The sequence below is a fragment of the Strix aluco genome, chromosome 4 (assembly GCF_031877795.1).
Source record: "Strix aluco isolate bStrAlu1 chromosome 4, bStrAlu1.hap1, whole genome shotgun sequence".
Classification (NCBI taxonomy): Eukaryota; Metazoa; Chordata; class Aves; order Strigiformes; family Strigidae; genus Strix; species Strix aluco.
The window spans coordinates 59,378,890-59,398,809 of NC_133934.1; the positions used below are offsets into that span (position 1 = coordinate 59,378,890).

A 19,920-nucleotide genomic window follows, 5' to 3' on the forward strand; every position below is an offset into this window, starting at 1 on the left:
AAACATGGATCTGAATCCACAGACCAATTTATGAGGATTCCCGTTGAGTTCTCTGGAAATTGGATCCAGCTGAATGTGGACAAATACTATCTTTAGCTGTAAAAACTTACATCAAAATAGGAAGGAGGCGAATATGTCGCAAGAAATGACAGAAATGTCGTCACATATCACATGAAGCTTAATCCTGAAGAGGGCTAAGGGGCAGATTCCAGGACCAATGACTAATACAGCAAGACTCATAATTGTTTTGCTCAGTGGAAAATAGCAGATATTAATTTCGTGTTCTGTTTTTAACAAAACTGACTACTTTCTAGCATCTAATTTGAAACTTGATTTTAAAGGGAGCTGGATGATGGTATTTGTTGATGCCTTTCAAAGAGGGCCAGATGATAGCCTCATGAACTTCACCTTTGAAAGGCAAGCCAATAACAGTGTGTTGAAAGTTGCATAATCCGGGAAGTAGAGATCCATTTTGTAGTTACTAATTTACACATGGAATTTATTTCAAAGACAAACCCAAAATATATTTTTTCCATTCTAGTGCCCAAATCCTTGAGACCTGAGTCCAGAAAGGTAGAAAATTAAAAATATTGTAGTCCTTTGAGATCTTTTTTGCCATTTCTCTTCAAGAAGTCTACAAGTGTTTTCTGAATTTTATTTCAATTTTAAATTTGTTTCTACTTTATACTTGATTAAATCATATGATTGCTCTTGCTGTCATATCTGTGATATGATCACCTCTGTGGCTCTGGACTGGAAGAGTCCAGGAGTTGATAATCACCTTATTGTATTCACATTGTATTTCTTACGATAGTATTTGAGCACTTCACAGTCTCTATCCTCTCAAAAATTGTGAGTGATCAGGTTGTACTTTAAACCTCATGTAAAATTAGAGAGAGAAGATACTGAGCTATGCCTCATCTATTTTATTATGAGCTACTGATAGATGGAGCATCTTTTTCCATTTCTGGCTATCTTCTGTTCTTTTAGCTGTATGCTTTTAACAAAATAGATAAAAGGGATGGGCATCTTTCTTTGTAACCCAGATGAAATTTTATGTTCAACCTTGTTGAAAAGATTTTTTTCAACAAGGTGGTGGCTAGATATAGCGGATTGAATTAATCCCCAGTCCAGCTCCACAGGAAACAAATTTGAGTGAGGTTATTTGAGTGTGTGTATCTATCTGCACATGTATATTTTATGTGTATAATGTATGTATTTGGGGCCATAATGAAACACAAGTTCTGGCTCACTGTAGTTTCTCTGTATCCCTGCCAGGCATACTAATGCTTCACCTTCTGCAGTCAGAGCACTTCTCAAGACTCTCAATAAAGTAGCATATTTGTATGCAAAGTCATTGAGAGCTGCCAACATCATGATGACATGATTCATCGTTTTTGCTGATTCTCAAAGCATTTTTTGCATAAAGAAGCCTTTGAGAACTGAGCAGAACCTCATTCTTCCTTTCAGGGCTGGCTGTCAGGGCACTGCAGACAGCTTTTGTGTTCACTAAGCTGATTTCTTTCACAGGGTAAAGTTCCCACTGGGGGATGTCGTTGCCAGGACACGTAAAACAGCTACACCAGGATGCAAATCCGTGCTTTGCTTTAGCACTAAGAGTGCAGGTGAAGGCACTGCAAGTTACACCTGATGGATGGCTTTATGATCGAGTTCTCCTAAACCTTAAGAAACAGCCTTTGTTTTGTACTTTGAGCAAAGAAGAGAGCATGTTAAGCATAGGACCCTATTCCATTGTTAGCGCTGTAAAAGCTGAATGTTCACAGCGCTGCGGCGTTTTACAATACCGCTGTGTCTGTTGGCGCTTCCTGTTTACTGCTGGAAGGGGCATTCTCTGGTGGCTGAGACGTCTGCATCGCTGTGCCCTTCGTCTTTTATTGGGCAGTTTTTCTTCCACTGTAGCCTTTCTTCAGCTAGGGCCATTGCTCGCTTTTCAGTATGTGTGGGATTTGCTTTATCATGTGAACTTTGATGGTGATGCAAATGGGCAGATTGATAACCCTGAAATCCTCTCTTCAAGTGCAATTACTGGGGAGGCAGTGTAAATTCTTGTAGCCTGATCAATCAGTGTGCTCTTTCTTAGAGAGTCAGTTTTGTACACTCATATAAAGCTGGAAAATCCATCCTGTAAATAACAGGTCATTGTCCAGTTACCTTGGTACATAGCTCAGTAAACTGTGCTTGGTTAAAGCATGTCTTTCCAGTCTGATCTTGAATTGAGAATATCCACTGATGTTTTTTCACATCTTCACAGTTTTCTTGGTAGCTAGTTCCCTTAGAGAATCACACCTCCTCTTAAAATGTAAATTTAATATCTAAATTTGATTTCCCTGGCTTCAGTTCTCAGCCATCAGTCCTTGCCAAATCTTTCCTTTAAAAGATTATAGTGTCCTTTAGAAAATCTGGTACTTTTTCTTTGTGAAGATATTTATATACTGTGATCAATCCTCTCTCAAGCTTCTTTCTGATAATGTAAGGAGACTGAGCTCTTTAAGTGTCTCACAGAAAGGCACTCTTCTTTATCCTTAAATCAGGCTTTTATCCTTGTTATATACACTTTCTAATTTTTCAGAATCCTTTAACAACTTATATCTGAGAAATACAAGCAGCATGCTAATATAGTTTGACCACTGCCACATACAGAAATGAAATTATTTCTGCACTGTCATTCATATGTGTTGTGATTTGAATTTTCTTGCCCTGTAACATGTTAAGAGGTCAACTTTCTGTCCAGTATGAACACAAATCCTTTTCAGAGTAAGCAGTCTTTCAGATACCATCTGTAGGTCAGGCCTATCTTTCATATTCTTATTTAATGTGCTCTTCATTGTGATTGAATAATAGTTCTTTTATCAGTGTATCACATTGCTTAGTCAAACGACCTCTGTCTTTAGCAATCTTACAACTACACAGTTGCCTTTATCACATACTTGTGGTTTCCTCAGTGAAATAACATCTTGTTTATTTAACAAACCACTATTGTCATAAAAGTGTATCTACTAATATCAACTACACTATAACCTTTATCAAGTCTTGCATCTGCTTTTGTACTGGTGACTAGATCAGATTAACTGTCCAGTTTAGTCAGACAGTTACTTCATTTGAAAACCAGTGCATCAAGGAGAGATACAGTGTTCATGCCTGCAGACTCATTGATGTCTCTGCTAGCACTGACAGCTGCTGTGACAATGAGCTGAGGTCACCAAAGCCCTCCTGAATGGGATATCAAAGATCCCTTTAGTTTTAATGACATCCAGGCAACAGTAGCCAGGAGTAGCTAGTTTTAAATTGCAACCTGGAGCTCATGGTTTCTGTAGCCCATTAAACTTCTAAGCCAGTCAAACCTTTCTAGAGGGGATTTGGAGGAGTTACTCCTTTAATGCTGTGGAGAATGGCATGTACATCCCTAGTATGTGTGGGAAAACATGCTCCTGAAAGCTGATTGTTTGAAGAAGATTGTGGGTTAGAATTAGAGTGCTTTATGGAATTATGTTACTGAAAATGCTTCTGCTTTACTTTAATAATCTGTTCAACAGAATTCAGTTGCATGTGCTTTGATTACATTTCATACATTGTCAAATTCGTCTTTTATTGGACAGTTTTTCTTCCACTGTAGCCTTTCTTCAGCTAGGGCCATTGCTCGCTTTTCAGTATGTGTGGGATTTGCTTTATCATGTGAACTTTGATGGTGATGCAAATGGGCAGATTGATAACCCTGAACAATATGGAAACATTCCCTAATCTGTACAGACATGCTAGGTAACTGTAAAGCATTGACATTCTTTTTGAACAACTTTGATACTTGACGCAGAACCCCTAAACACTTCCAGTGCAGGTATTTTTTTAAAGCAGTTAAAGGATACAGGTTCCCAGGCCCATGGATTGGATTGCTTAGCTCTCCCTGGGTTACTGAGAGAGAAAGTTTCTTTCAAAGTCCTGGTGTGAGTTGGTTGAATTGCAGTTTCTTGTAGTTATCATGAGGTGTTATTTCTGACCTTCTTTGAACTAGGGGAATCCTCACCAACAGTCACAGACCGCCTGAAGCACTGTGGTAATTTGCACTTGATTCAAACGATCCTCTAAGATAAGTTATCCAAGGAGAGGGTCTTCTTCTGTTGCCCTAAATTCTTGAACAGGAATACAGAAGAAAAAAAAAAAATTGTGAGCTATCTTTGGAATAACTCAATACATATATGTAGTTTTGGTTATGAATCAATGTTCTTTAGTGACCTAATAAAATGTGTCTCTTTAAAATAATTTGTGTTGATTTCCTTTTTCCTGCATGTGCAAAGTCAGTAAAGCCCAGAACAAAAGCCACTGACAGAAAATAGATCATGGGCAGGCAAAAAGCCTTAGACCTACTCTCACAGTGGTTATGGAAGAAATATACCCGGATATGGTACTGCCAGATGTCAAGCACCTCGAGAAGTTACTATCAGATGCATTTGTTTTCAGTAGGAACTGAAGTTTATCTAAATTTTCTGGGACAATTGTCCATGGTACTGCCAAAGGGGTTAATTTCTTTCTCCTTTAGTGTAAAATATGCTCCTTAGTGGTGACCTTTTTTTTGAAAAATAAAGTCCTTAATTTAGGACTTAATTAATAGTTACTGCCTCAAGCCCTGATAAAACACCATAAATACATTAAATATCTTTTAATTCCTAAACGCTCTAGCCTAATCTACCAGTTAAAAGCCCAGTTTCTAATTAGTTTTCTTGTTGCCTTGGCTTGAGCTTGTTGCTGTCAGAATATAGTGGAGTTTTTAGTGTTTTGTATGTGTTTTTGAGATTTGATTCAAACTAAAATGAGCTCAATGTGGAACTCAGTGCTGTGGCAGTCTGTTTGCTGTTTTGCAGAGTTTGTTAATTTGCTGGCAAAATTATTACTGTGGAAAGAGGGATGATGGTAGAAGGAAGCAGGTGCAGGCAACATTTGCATAACAAATGATAACGCAAATCACAGAAACGAAGTATGAGACAAGTCTGTTCCCTGTGTTTGGGCAGAGACCAGAGTGCCCAGACACTAGGGAGAATGATAATTTCTCTGGACAGTCTCCTAAAAATTTTTTTTAAATCACTGTGCATGTGACAACGGATGAAACAATAATTCTGAAACCAATGCATGAAGCAATACAGCCATCCTCCTCTCCTTTTTTAATGATGGGATATTAAATTTTGTGACCAATTTCTTAGATAGCTATGTCAAAGGTATTCTTTTTGCTCTTTGCTGCTTTTGCTAGCTGAATTTTCCTGACCCATTCAAAAACATGTTTCAGATATCGATGAATGCCTTGAAGGCGGCTTGGGAACCTGTGGCCAAACATGTATCAATGTTCCAGGGTCCTACATCTGCTCCTGTTTGCCTGGCTACACTTTGGATATTGACAGACGGTCTTGCTATGTGAACGGTAAGGTCATTTTCTGTTTTGATGACTAAAAAAGAGCTTTAGAGATTTAGTTAACACTATTTTTCAAAGTGAACCATGTCTGGCTGGTCCCTACTGAACAGGTGCTCTGGTTCGCTGATGGAAAAACTGCCTCTTCTACTGTGTGGGTAAGTGGCAAGGCCAAGAGTGGGTGCCACAGAAGAGTGATGGTGAAGAGTGGAAAGTATGGTGGTGGTAAGATGAATGAACATATGAAAACAAACAAAACTAACCAATGACTTCCTGTTTAGTAGATGTATTCTCTCTGTGTGCTCAGAACTGTAAACTCTCTTATCCCATCCTTACTACTTCCAGGAAAACACAGTGGTACACAAGATTTTGCTACCTTTGCCTCTTTCAGTCAGTTGGTGTTGATGTCTTCGCAGTGTGTTTAGGTTCTAGGGACAGTGCTGTGACATCATAAGCAGGAAGCCCTTAGTTTTGTTTTGGTCCATTGACAGTTTCTTAATAAACATGAGTGTTACTGTGAGTTCTTGCTCTCCCTTGCTCTGCCCTGAATGTATAAATTGACTTTTTAATGTGTAAGATGCATTTAAATTTTAAAAGTTTTTAGCCCTTCCAAGGGGAAAATATCCACAGTTGTGGCCTTTGAATAACCTTCATTTTGTCCTCAAATGATGTTACCCAGGGAGAAAAAAATATTTTTCTTTTATTGATTGGTTTAACCCTGTATTGTATCTAGAGTATGAGGTGGGAGTGGTCTGAAGTTCACCTCTCCCCTCTCATCTCTCCACTTTGGTTTCCTGAATGTCTGGTTTTGGTTCCTGTCTGGGATATGCTACAGCTTCCTTCTGATCCAGGATCTCAGGTTTTCTTTTTCTGACTAATGTTTACCTGGGACTCTCGCTAATGCAGAGAAGGGATGTGACAGGGCATGTTTCTGACCCAAGAAGTAGGAGATGTACTTGAGTCCCTGTGCATGTAGCCTTTGGGACCATGAACATAACCAAAAGTATTCTGTGTAGCTCCCAATTTGACACCAGCACAATTACTTCAGTCATCTCCTAGAATCATTGTTATTGACTGCCACACATGACTCACAAAAACCCAAGCTGGAATTTTTGTAGTCCTGCCTAAATATCTCTAGCCCCTTAAATAGAATTTTTAAGTTCTTTTAATCAAATGTTTTGTAAACTCTTCACTTCTGAACTGAAGAGAAGTGAAAATAAACCTGTTACCTCACAGTGATATTTGTGCACAGGTACATCTCAAAGAACAATCCTACCTTGATATTTACAGAATCACAGAATCACAGAATCGTCTAGGTTGGAAAAGACCTTGAAGATCATCCAGTCCAACCATTAACCTAACAATGACCGTTCTCAACTATACCATATCCCTCAGCGCTATGTCAACCCGACTCTTAAATACCTCCAGGGATGGGGACTCCACCACCTCCCTGGCAGCCCATTCCAACGGCTAACAACCCGTTCTGTAAAGAAATGCTTCCTAATATCCAGTCTAAACCTTCCCTGGTGCAACTTGAGGCCATTCCCTCTTGTCTTATCACTCATTACTTGGTTGAAGAGACTCATCCCCAGTTCTCTGCAACTGAAAGGGTAGTTGTAGAGGGCGATGAGGTCTCCCCTCAGCCTCCTCTTCTCCAGACTAAACACCCCCAGTTCCCTCAGCCGCTCCTTGTACAACATGAGCTCCAGACCCTTCACCAGCTTCGTTGCCCTTCTCTGGACACGCTCGAGTAATTCAATGTCCTTTTTGTAGTGAGGGGCCCAAAACTGAACACAGGAATCGAGGTGCGGCCTCACCAGTGCCGAGTACAGGGGTAAGATCACTTCCCTGTCCCTGCTGGCCACGCTATTTCTGATACAGGCCAGGATGCCATTGGCCTTCTTGGCCACCTGGGCACACTGCTGGCTCATGTCCAGCCGGCTGTCAATCAACACCCCCAGGTCCCTCTCTGACTGGCAGCTCTCCAGCCACTCCTCCCCAAGCCTGTAACGCTGCTGGGGGTTGTTGTGGCCGAAGTGCAGCACCCGGCATTTGGCCTTATTGAAGCTCATACAGTTGGCCAAAGGAGGACTTCAACTTTTTTTAATGTTATCACTAGCATTTATAGCACCAGTAGAAAGTGACTGATGGTTCAAGAGCTACTGTGATGGATAAGGAACCCATATGTTAGGTATAAACCCTCCTGTAGAGGGTACACCAAGTGAAATACCCTCATGTTTTAAAGACAGAAAGCTCTTCGATGCAGGTGTTGTTTACCTGTTCATTAAACCCCTGACAAAATTAAGTCCCAAATCTAACTAGTGCCTCTGCTATCAAAGTTAGATTTGTTCGGTCCCTGTTTCATTTACAGCCCTCATTCATGAGTGCCTGGTAGGAAATCCATAGAGTGGAAAGGACAAAAACCAAAGTATATAAATGCTCTTGGTCAACTAATTGGCAAAAATGCAAGCAGTACAGCTGTTAAATTCCTGAGATAATTTTTTCTACACCTTGCTACACTTCACCATTCATTTAACATTTACATAAAATAAGTCTTCATCATTTAAATATTCTCACATGGGGTTGCTCAGTGCAAATAGCAGCAGAAAAAGGGAGTCACTAAAATCCTAGAAGCAGCTGTTATAACTCGATGATAGCTTGAAAACTTGAGATACAAACCAGTCTGTCAGTATAGAAACAGAGTTGATCATCTTCCTTGTGAACAGAGGAAAATTACATCTTGGGTGGGGTCTTGTCAGAACTTTCTTCGCTTGGAGAACTCAAAATTGGTCTCATTCTTCTGCTGTGAAAGGAGTTGAATCAACTAACCTTGAAACCATGATGAAGGTGGAACATCTGGTTAAAATTTGTAGAATTGATGTCTGTTGAGTTTAAAGCCTCAGGTTTCATGCTAATAATAAAGATATTTTTTTAAAAGGTTGCAAAACTGGTCAATAACACCAGTTTAATTTTCAAAAGTATATGTACAAGAAAACTGATGATAGTGTATCTTTGATGACATCCGTCCCTGATAAATGGAGAGTTGCTTCTGCATTGCAGGAAGATCAATTCAACAAGTGATTGGACAGGCTTGAAAGCTGTCATTCTGTTGGATCTATATCAATAATTACATTTCAAAGTCACTTGGTTAGAGCATTATTTTTATGCCATGATCTGTTGTTTCAGGCAATAATGTTATAAATCCCCATCATTACCATCACAATGGGCTTTATTCTTTGAATGTTATTTTAGTGGTAAATTAAAGACTAGGCTGTATATCTCCCATTTTTATTTTTTTAAATTAAAAACAAAAAAAACCAAACTACATTTCTTTTTAAAATGAAGGCATGACTGGTTACATAAAAACTCCTTTCCTCTGCTACACACTTGATAGACATCCATAATATTCAGATTACTTAGATGAAAATCATCATAGTTTGCAAACGCAGTTAAGGTTTCTTGGGCAATCTTAACCCTGCCCTGTGGTGATACCGTAAAAATAACAATAAAATAAAAAAAATAAAAATAACTTGATAAAAACAGGGTAGTGTAATCTGCTGCCCCAACCGTTATGTCCTACTAATTGTATTTCCATACTTATCACCTGGTTTTAAGGCTGAATTAAGGCTATTTGGACCATCCTAGTTGCTCATCATTTTCAACCTTAATTTGATTTCTGGATTTTGGGGCATAACTGGAACACGTTTAATTTTAATATATTTTATGTTAAGTTGCTGATATGCTCTTACCCTTCACTCGGTATGAATGCAGTTTTTGTCTGGAAGGAGTTGTTGCTGTTGAGCTATAGGAGTTTTAAGTACAGGTCTTTTGGTTCCCTTCACCCCTGCATTGCAATGAACATCCACAGCTTCTTCCTTTGCCCTGTCTGGGGATCTTCAATGTCCCTGTTTTGGTAGTTAAAGTGACAGTCCAGACCACCTCTCTGTGATAAATTTTTGCTATAGCACAATCGTTGGAAGAGGTTTTCAACTTGGAGACGAGTCCATAGCATAATTCTTCCAACCTCTGTTGGGATGCATGTAACGGTTCTTCTGACCTCCAACTAGGCTGTAGGATTTGGGATTACTGGTAACAACCACTGCAATCTCAGTTTCATGACTCAGATTTTTGACCTTACTTCCAGCATTAAATGTGAAAGGACCATTGCATTTATATCTTATTGGTTCTCTATGATATGCCTAGAAAGTTATCATTGAAGTATGAGAGAGATGGTTAGATCCTGAACTTCCTCTTTGGCTAGTATAATACTGATGAGAACTTAATGTAGCAAAAATGCAAGGCTTATCTATTAATAGTTTCTTTTTGTTTTCTCCACACCAGACCCTGCACCATTCCTACTTTTTAGCCATGGAAATGCCATCTTTAGAATTGACACTGAAGGGACCAATCATGAAAGATTGGTGGCTGATACTGGTCAGTCAACACTTACGGATTTTCATTATACAGAAGAGAAATTGTATTGGGTAGACTCTGAAAGGCGACTACTTCAAAGAATTCACCTGAATGGCACAAAACGAGAGGTAAAGTAATCAGTTCTCCTCTGCAGTTCTCTGAGTTAATAGGCATAAAACCTTCTATGGAAACCACCTGTTCTTTAGGTATGATTCTGCCATCCCTGTTCACTGATTAGGACTTCAGACTTATTTAATAGTTTTTGCTGTCATAATAGTTATGGTCCTGAGTCTAGGCTGTTTACTGGCATTCACAGTTCATTTAGTATTTTCTGTGGATCAAGTGAAAGGGAGTTAAAAGTGAAGGAGAGGAAATACAGACAAACTAAAGCTTTGAAGACAATAACGTTTCTATCAGTTTTAAATTAATCCCTGGCATTATGGAAGTTTGACTTCCAAATTACTGAAATTCAGACTGGCACAAATGGTATGAGAAGAATGTGCTTGAATTCCTACTCATTTTTTCTCAAACCTTTTATTGGTTTCTATGGTTGCATAAATGCTTCTTTTAGCACTTCATCCTTTGTTCAGAAAAAGCTGTGCAGTTCATTGCATCTGGCTGATTAGGAAGGACAGACAGGCTCTTGTGGCTGAACTGTAATGCTGTGAGAGCCTTCTTTTGTTTGAGAGAGATGCCAGTGTTCATGTACCCATGTGGAGTCTTCACTGATGTATTTTACCCTGATGTATTTTAAGGATCAGAGTCCATAAACAGTGTATTAGGAAGTCTTCCATCTGTAACAGTACAGGTCTAGGTGCTTCTCAGTGAGCTAAATGCAAGAAGCTGTAGCTAAAAGATTAGTCCAGTGTATTTCTCATGGAGAACAGTTTCACGTTTCACAGGGGGTCACTCAGTTCAGAAGGGGTATGTGTAAGTATGGAGACCAAATGAATGTCATTAAAGAATGAGAAATATCTACAGGTCTGAGAGAAAATGAAGCAGGTGAAGAAATGAAATGAGAAGCTTCAGTCTGGCACTTTATTCCCTATATTGAAAGTCAAGTTTAGGGTAATCATTAGGATGCTTCTTGTCAACTTTTATTTTTTTTCTGTTTACAGAGACTGTGTTACATAGACAAAGGTATTTCAGGATTTGCTGTTGACTGGATAAATCAAGACATTCTCTGGGCCAATAGACAGAAATCAACCATAGAAGCGACAGACATGAATGGGAAGAAACGCCGAGTTCTTCTAAGAGATGTTGGTCGTCCCACAAAGATTATCATTGATGCTGAGCAAAGGTAATTTTAACTAGGTTAGTAATTTCATTGAAATGAACTCAAAATATGCAAAGTACTTGCGGTTTATGCAATGATTGTGGTTTATAGACTGCTGGGCTAGTCTGTGCATAGTGTATTGTCTATAGTACAATACCTGCTTGAACTTTGACAAAAGAGGATAAAGGATTAATAAGCATGTAAGAGATAAATAGAGAAGTGCGTGAGAAAAACCCACTAAAGTCTAATGCAGAATCTATACCTCTTGGTCATCAGGGAAAATTTTGCTAGTGAGGAGAGCTGAGGAAAAAGAGGCATTGCTGGTCCTTTTTCAAAGACATCAAAGTTTCAGGGCAGCAGAAAGCAGGATTGAAGTAGGAAGGAGAATGATGCCTGCAAATGCTGGGTGCCCCTTGTGTGCTGGCACACTTGGAATATAAATTGATATGTTTTCTGAAAAAAAGTCTGATTAGTTTTGCTCCTGTTTCCCTTGTCTGTCAGTTGCTCTGAATATTGGTTCTGAATCTACTGTTGTTGCTACTTTGTGTCACTAGTAATTTGATCTTCATAAAGATTCTTTCAGCTTCAAGCAATTTACACTGAGAACCATGCTCACATAAGAGATTTGGCCTCCTCAAGAGTTATCAATATGAATTGTCACAGTGCTAATTTCTCTTTACACATAAACCTCTTCCATTAAAGTTGCAAAAATAAAAGCTTGAGGAGAGTTTGAGGTGCTTTTGTTTTGTACAGCAAAAGTGTGTTTTTGTTGCCACTTTTGAATTTCAGTAAAGTTGCTCAGCAGTCTATGAAACTATTTCAATATTAAGGCCTATGTGTCCTTTCCTAGTACATTTGTACATAAACCAGTCTTCTGATGCTAGTAGCATTACTAGTATTCTTTGGAATCTTGTCATTTGAGTAGGATTTAAAGGCCTGAACATCAGCCCATATAATTTTTTTTTTATTTGCTTTTGAATGTAGTATTTACCAGTCTTGGAAATATTCACAAGTCCTCAAACCCACTGTCAAAAGCCATCAAAATGCATGTTGCAGATGGCATTATAGGGATATATTTGTTGAACTTATGTGAAAGTCTGGGGAGACTCAAGTGCGTATATTCACCTAGGTGTGATTCACCATGCATAAAAGCTGTACTCATGTGCTTACAGGGAGGCCGGTGAGTCAGTAATAAACTGTAAAGAAAGTAGACTCCGAGAAGTCTAACATCATTTTTATGATCTATAGCAATTTGCTTGCAGGAAAACTCTGAGGGCTCTCTTTTTAGTGAGAAGTGAATTAAACCTCCAGTATGTTTATGTGCGCAGGCATAAACATGAACTAAATCTGGTATTAACAATATCTTCCTTCAAATGTGTGCAACTCTTAAGTAATGAATGTCAATGAGATACCCTAATAACAGTTTTTCTCAAAAGATATGTCTGGATATTGGCAGTGATAGGATTATTTAAGTAGCAATAATATAACTATTGCTGTAAGATTGATTTATTTTTTTAAATGGTGTTTAGAAATGCTGAAAAATAAGGATTAAGACTAAAGAAAAATAGAGGGCAAATACAATAAAGGCTAGGAATTACTCAAGCCAGTTTCTAATCTTCATTCTTCTTCTGTCTTCCTGTTTGTTCATATCATATCCTGTCCCTACATCAATTTGCAAAAGTTGTGCATAGAGACTATAACCACCTTTGTTTCTTAGTTTCCTTGTCTGTAAAAAGTGACTCCTACCATTTGCCCAAACTTACAGAGTAGTGATGTTTCTTAAATAACAGGTGCTATAGAAACGCAAGCAGGTATTAATAAAGTATTTAAAAATGACGGTATAAAATCGGGCTGTCCTGGAAACATGTTTTCACCTATACATTAATAACCTATGATAACTGTAGACTATGTAACAGAGAGGAAAAGCTGTGAGGCAGGGGCTGATTATTCCTACTGATTTAGTGTAATATCTTGCCAGTGAGATCTAATCCATTTTGGGGCCTTTACCCAAATTATTAATTATTAATATAAAAATTATTAATATAAAATTATTAATATAAACATAGTAAGGTTGGCTTTATGCTACATTGTTTTGAACATATAAATTCTTCAGTTTTGTGAAGACAAGGCAAAATGATGATGCTTCTTGGAATTTTTGTGCATAAGAAACCCAAGCAAAGAACCTAAATCCAAACATTCAAAAATACATGAATGAGGGATAACTTGCTATTTTGGAAGAACTGTTGTTAACCTTAGTCACATTGGTAAATCTGGGTTCTGATCCATTAATAACTTGATATATAAGTAGCTTCAGTGCATAACTGTTTTGAGTATTGGAGCTGTATTTCGACTGTGTCTTAATTTAATAACAGCATAGTCTGGCTGCTATAACCAGCAGGAAGGTAGAAAGAAATAAGAACAATAATAGAAGTAGTATTTTTAAGTTAAGCACTTGAATGATGTGTTCATCTAGAGTTTCAGGAGATAGACTCCTCCCCAGAGGGAGAGGGAATGCAGATCTGCCTCAAAGACGTGCCTTTCCCCAAGTTTGCAGGAGTTCCCCGTAGATTTGAGAGGTTATTCCAGTTTCCTTCTCTGACTGCATGGCCAAACAAAGCAGAGAGACAGACAGTAGTGCTTTGCAGTTAAGCTGGGTTGATTCCTGCTTGACCTACATGAGAGAAATTTCTAGTATCTCATTGCTTCCTGAACAGAGTCATACAGTCTCTGATAGGAACATATTTATTAAAATAAGAAAACAACTGTAACAAAACATGTGGTAACATTGCTTCTCTTAAGCAGGCAATGCTTTGTTGTCAAAAATTATTTCCATTCTTAATAGAGCTATGTTAAGGGAAGATGTATGTGGAACTTCTCTGAAATAGGTGAGGACATATTAAGGAAGTCCCTTGCTTTATTATTAGTTTTGGTTCTGAAAGCACTATGGTAAGACTGAGAAATTCTGTATACAGGAGCAACTAAACAAGGAGTGTGTAGCAGTGATGTGATCTTGCAAATTTTTTTGTTTGGTTGGTTTTTTTTGTTTGGTTGTTTTTTTCAAAACATGTCTCTCTTGCCTGCAGGCTATTATTTTGGTCTTCAGATGGTACAGTTTCCAGCATACACAGAGTGTCCCTCAGTGGAAGTGAAGTGAGAAATGTTTTAAGAACGACAGAAAGAATAAAGGCTATCTCACTAGATTTGGTTGACACAAGGCTCTACTGGATCCAACATGACCACAGGAAAGAGATTTCCCATATTGCATCATGCAACTATGATGGAGGAGCTGTTCGTTTGCTCAAAAACTCTGTCCGGTGAGTATTCCTGAGTTTGTCAGAAAAAACCCACTCATTTCCCGGGGATGCATTTAAGCTCTCTTCCTCATTCTCCCTTTTATTTTGTCAGTTCATAACCCAATAAGGAGTATAAAGTGTAGTGCAAGTGGCCTGTAACTGTAAATCTAAAACTACCGATAACAAAATGGAAAAAAGTCACTGTTGTAAGGATAATAGTGCCACTCAGTACTCTCCATCTTCCAAGCTTTTAGCAAATGATAACTACTTAATTATTAGCAGATGATAACTACCTTAGAAATCCTCTCTGAGTGTTTATTAGTGGACTTTTTCTGCAGATAAAGAATCCAAAAGCAGAGACTAAATGATTTGTCCAAGGTCACAGTGGGTGAGCTCAGGTGTCTGAGCTGTACTCAAGAGACTGAGCTAGATCAGGTGTTTCCTATCCTCCTCTAAGCCTGTTGTCCTCCTCAGCTGCCAGGCAGGGAGGCTCAAGCTTGTGCTCAGGCTCTCCAGCAAACATTATCAGATGTGGTGAAAACTGTCCTACCCAACAGGTTGTCCAGTTTGCATTTATTTCTTGAAAATCTGCAGGATTTTGGGTGCTGGATTATTTGGGAATGACTCTGGCACCTCATTGATTCTCATATATATAAAATAATGTAAGAGAGATATATATATAAGAATACAGAGAAAGGTTATTTACAGTGAACTTGACTGAACTAGGTGCTCAGAAAATGTGTAAGTAAATATATAGGGATCAGGTAATGTACCACTTTGTGTTATTTCCCTTTGTTGCAGACATCAATTACTTGGTATGTCTCTCTTTGCTGAGCATCTGTACTATTCAGAGTTGAAATCTGGTATGATATGGAGAGCCAACAAGTATACTGGAAAAGTTGTAGTCACAATTAGCCTGAAGCCATCATCTTTTCCACCAGTGGAGATAAAAGTGGTACATCCATTTAAACAGCCAGGTGCAAGAACAGATTCTCAGGATTTTGGTAAGTAAACTAATGATAGAGTTGTACGAGTGAGAATAATAATGTTATACACTCTGATTTTTCACAGTAACAGTTTTCTTCAGCAAAATTCCATGCCTTGGTGAAGTCAAGGAAAAAGTTTTCCTTTAACTTCAGTGATCCACAATGCCACTTAGTGTTTGTAAGTCCAGCTGGAGTATCAGGCTGGAAGTGTGCTGAACATGAACCGCTCATTTCATTAAGCTGAATACACATGAAGATAAATGTGATTTTTCTCCTTCTCTTCCCTTTGTTTACTGAAGATGTTTTTATACTTTCCTGCTAAATGCGCAAAGCATACAGCTTTTTCATCTTCCATGGAGATTATCTCCATCAAATGTCTGCTCCTTTCTGGAAGTTTTATTCTAATGTGCATCTAAACACCTTCAATTATTATGGCACTGAAGGATCTCAAGTGCATAGTATGTCCTACAAGTAATACTGTAGATGTCTCAGTTTTGCTGTGAAATGGCTGGATTAAGAGTCAGCCTGTTTTAGACAGACTTGAAGTTGCCATAATAACTATGAAATAGGAGCCTTGGGTCTCTTTAATTGATATTAATTACAGCCTGCAGTATGAGGTGTTCATGTCGCTGCCTTTCACCGTGGATCAGAAAATGAAGGTAGATGACTATGGATTGCTCACCCTCCTTGAGGATTCCTGCTGAGGCAGTAGGAAGTGAGGGTTGTCCAGGGGAAATAATGTCTTGTTCACTGATCTCTGGAAAGCAGACATAGGGTATTCTTGGTTTGAAGGAATAACTTTTGTCACCAGTTTTGCTTGGATACGAACAACTGAGCGAACAGCATGGAGACATTCATGTGTTGAACAGTGGTTGCAGAACTCCCAAGGGAAAGATGGCCATGTGTTCCCAAAAGGTATAGGTGGTATAAAGACATTTGAAGAAAATAGTGGTGTTTTGTATGAGCAAAATGAAGCTGTAAATATCTCTCTTGAACCATTTCTAAATATCTACTATAAAATAAGCTTTGTCTTTCTTCATGCCAGCCAACACCTTTATAGGGTACCATACTGTCTCTCCTTCCTGAAGCCTGGTCTGAGTGGGAAAATCAAAATCTTCAAGGGAACTTCCCTTCAAATGCTTTGTTTGCAGTGCAAATAGCTGTTGAGATGCAGAAGAGAAATTGTTCCTGGAAATCAAGTTTAAACTTGTAAACACAGGGAGCCTGCATTCAGAGACAATACCTGTTCTGTGTATCCCTCAAGGAAAACAGTCATCCTGGCAAACGGAAGCATTTTTTTCAGCTGATACCTTTGGTGCTCTCACACAGAATAACTAGGGAAGAATATGTCTGTGGAGCAGACAGTGGTATGTCCACACATCTCAGGGTTGTTACAATGACATTTAGAAAGTCTCATGAGGCCTCCTTGGCTGTCTGTCACCATGTCTGCATATGCATGAAGATGGAGAGGAAGAAACAATTACCAAGAAAAGTAGTTCATTATAGTGGTCTCTTGAACCTCAGAGGATATTGGGTTTGTTACTTATGTCCTCTCCATCAGAGTGTGTAGCATAATTTCATTGACTATGGGAACTTAGCTTTTATTCTTATCTCAGAAGATAAACTCCACTTCTTCCACCAGAATATGCTGCTTTCTGGTGTTTCTCTTTCCACTGGAAAAAGGATTTCCCCAACTTTATTAATAAATAAACTACCAGTGTTTTTAAAAGCTTTGCACTATATACTCGTATATTTCCAATGTATTTAGTGAATTTTTATATGACAGTGTTATCAGCAGTAGGCTTTTTTTTTTTTTTTTTTTTTTAATTCCAAATACCTTCTTGTAAAAACATCTGGGAAGTGATGGAGTAGAAATAAGCTTAATGGGCTGAATCCAGATGAACCTTTTGGACTTTGCATGTATGCTGCTTGACTTATCCAGTGCAAGAACTGGGATGAAAGGAGTACTAATGAGCCTGGAGTACAAATGAGATTTATAGCTGATCTTACAACAGAGAAACCTGGAGATAAAAGCATACCTAGACTAATTGGATGCTTTGTACAAGCTAAGAAAGTGTATGGTGCAATGTAGTGCCAGCTGTGAATTACCAGACCTTCTTTAAAGCAGATAGCAAGTGAGTTTCTTCAGATGAAAAGGGAACTGATGAGAAGTGCTCAACTGACATGATTTGATTTTTTACTGGAATTTGGATTATTTACTTTACTACTTCAATTTCTCATGTCCCCTCTTCCCTTTCTCTTTCAAAACACTTTCCTGGATTGGTCAGGGCCAATAAGTACAGAGAAGAGCATTAATTCAGCTATGGATTTGCTATAACGCCACACAACAACTTTAGTACAGCAGTATCTGGAAGATGACCTCTAATTTACTTCAACTCTCTTTAACAGCTAACCCTAGATTTGGTGACAGTATGTGTATTCATAAATGCCTGATGGAATGTTCTTCACACTTATTTACCTTAAAATCTCAAAGACTGCTTCTGGAACTTTTTTAAGTATCTTATCTGACAGATTAATGATATCCAGTACACTTAGGTTAATTTTTTAGAGGAATTTTGTTGTGTTTCTTTCCAGTGTAAGATACGAGCATCAGGCTATTTTCTGAGAACACCCATTTCCATAGAAAAGAAGTGATGGGAGGGAAAAAACCACGCAAAACCCAAACCAACTAGAAAGTTTGTTTCGTAATGGTTGTTCTTCCAGAACAGATTACCTTAAAAACTTTGTGATTCATAATTTAACCACCATTCATTTTAAGTTTTGAAATGTGATTTTTTTTTTTTTACATATTGATTTGACAATATCAAGTTCTAATAATTATTCACTTAAAAAAGAATTTCTTCTTGAGATTGCCCAAATGGCAAAATTATTGTTTCTGTTATTTCTCCTGTAACTCCTAAGTGTCTTAGATCTCATTAGACCAATAATGATACAAGAAAGGGACAAACAACTAGCAACAGTGATAAGCATAAGATGCAGCCTTGAATGTGGTCTTGTTTCTGTTTTGTATTGTTTTGTGATTGCATGTACTTGCACTTTTGTCATTCTAGTGAGTTCTGTATTTGAAGATTAGACACCCCACTACTGTATGTCCTGATTCAGTTGCAGCAGGGACAAAGATTAAGGGTCCAATTCAAAACTATTTCTACAAAAAGAGAGGCTCAGCCAAAACTGTCAAATTCAAATCTCTCAAAAGCTAACATGCTTAATAACACAAATAATATCCGTCTAGTCATCCATTCATAACTTTTCATTTAGTGATACAAATTCTGTTAGAAAAGAATTAATCAGTTTGATACAAGTAAGTGCAGTGTTGATCTCAGCCAAGCTGAAGTGTCTGTCTGGAAAATATTTCAGTCTTTTACAGATGTGATCTATCATTCCACCAAATGGCTGGCATTTTCTCTGTTGTGGCTAACAGAAGACTAAATGTCAAACTTAATTATTATGCTGCTTTTCATCTCTTGGAATTTAGGGTGTGAATTGGAAGTAGCACAAGAGAATTGTTCACATACAAACTTCTTTGCCTGTATGAGCCTGTGATTTCTTATATATTACACAGACAGCAAAGGGCAAAGACAGTGTGTGTGGGTGGTTGCACAGCCACATTCAGTAGCAGCAGTTCAGATATTCTTAGCTTGGGGAGGGGGCAAGCAACCCCAGAAGAAGATTAGGAAAATTAAAACAAAAGTAATAGTTTGGAAGACAAAAATAAAACCATGATTGTTGCATCTCTGCGAACACACCAGCAATAAAAGATATCTGAGCACAGGCACAAGGCCCTGCAAATCCTTCCCATGGAAAAGGATAGTTGAATATCTGCCTTTTTGTGTGAAGCAGGAGAAGTCGGAAGGTTCTGGGGATCTGTTGGGTACTTTTTTCTGCTTCCTTTGAAGAAACTTTGAGCATATCTTGTTGGACATCAGAAACATTCTGAGTTTTAAATCTGAGTTCAAGATTTGTATTTCTCATAGTCAGAAAGCAGGATCCACTCAGCAGGATCCACTCCAATACAAAGATGCTCTAAACTAGGCTAATACTTTTTGTCCAAATGAAATGTCTGACCATTATGATTTGTCAAGCTATTTTTTGTTAAATAACTTGAGACTTGAGCACTGCTTCGTGCTAATAATGTCCAGTCTTTGTATGCTTTCTCTCTTTTTAATCTCTCTTCTCTGTCTTTTTGCATGTGTGCTCTCTCCCTGCCACTGTCTTCTCTCTGAGTGTTTTACAGAGCCTGGCAACATGTAATACTGTGCAGTACTGGTGGCATGTGAAGCCTGCTACACAAGGTTTTTCTTTCATAGTCACTATAGGTATGCACCCAAACCAAACCATCCCCTACTTAAGGCTCTCTCTGGATCTGCTTGTGCTGACACAGAGCTAGAAATGATCATTCACATAGCCCTACTCTTAGTCTTCCAAGTACTTTACTTTTTATAGTGACTTTTTGGCCTGATTTTACCAATAGAAAATAATAGAAGTTATTTTTTATTAATAAGAAGTTCTTTGGGTTGA

General features: G+C 38.3%; 1 protein-coding gene across 1 annotated transcript in view; it reads left to right on the forward strand.

The window, feature by feature from the left end:
* EGF (epidermal growth factor) overlaps nt 1-19,920 on the forward strand; it is a 61,131-nt gene that overhangs the window by 4,669 nt on the left and 36,542 nt on the right. The window contains exons 2-6 of the mRNA XM_074823266.1: nt 5,294-5,425; nt 9,755-9,954; nt 10,945-11,126; nt 14,186-14,416; nt 15,197-15,399. Coding sequence (XP_074679367.1) covers nt 5,294-5,425; nt 9,755-9,954; nt 10,945-11,126; nt 14,186-14,416; nt 15,197-15,399 — 948 coding nt within the window. The remainder of the gene's footprint in view (nt 1-5,293; nt 5,426-9,754; nt 9,955-10,944; nt 11,127-14,185; nt 14,417-15,196; nt 15,400-19,920) is intronic.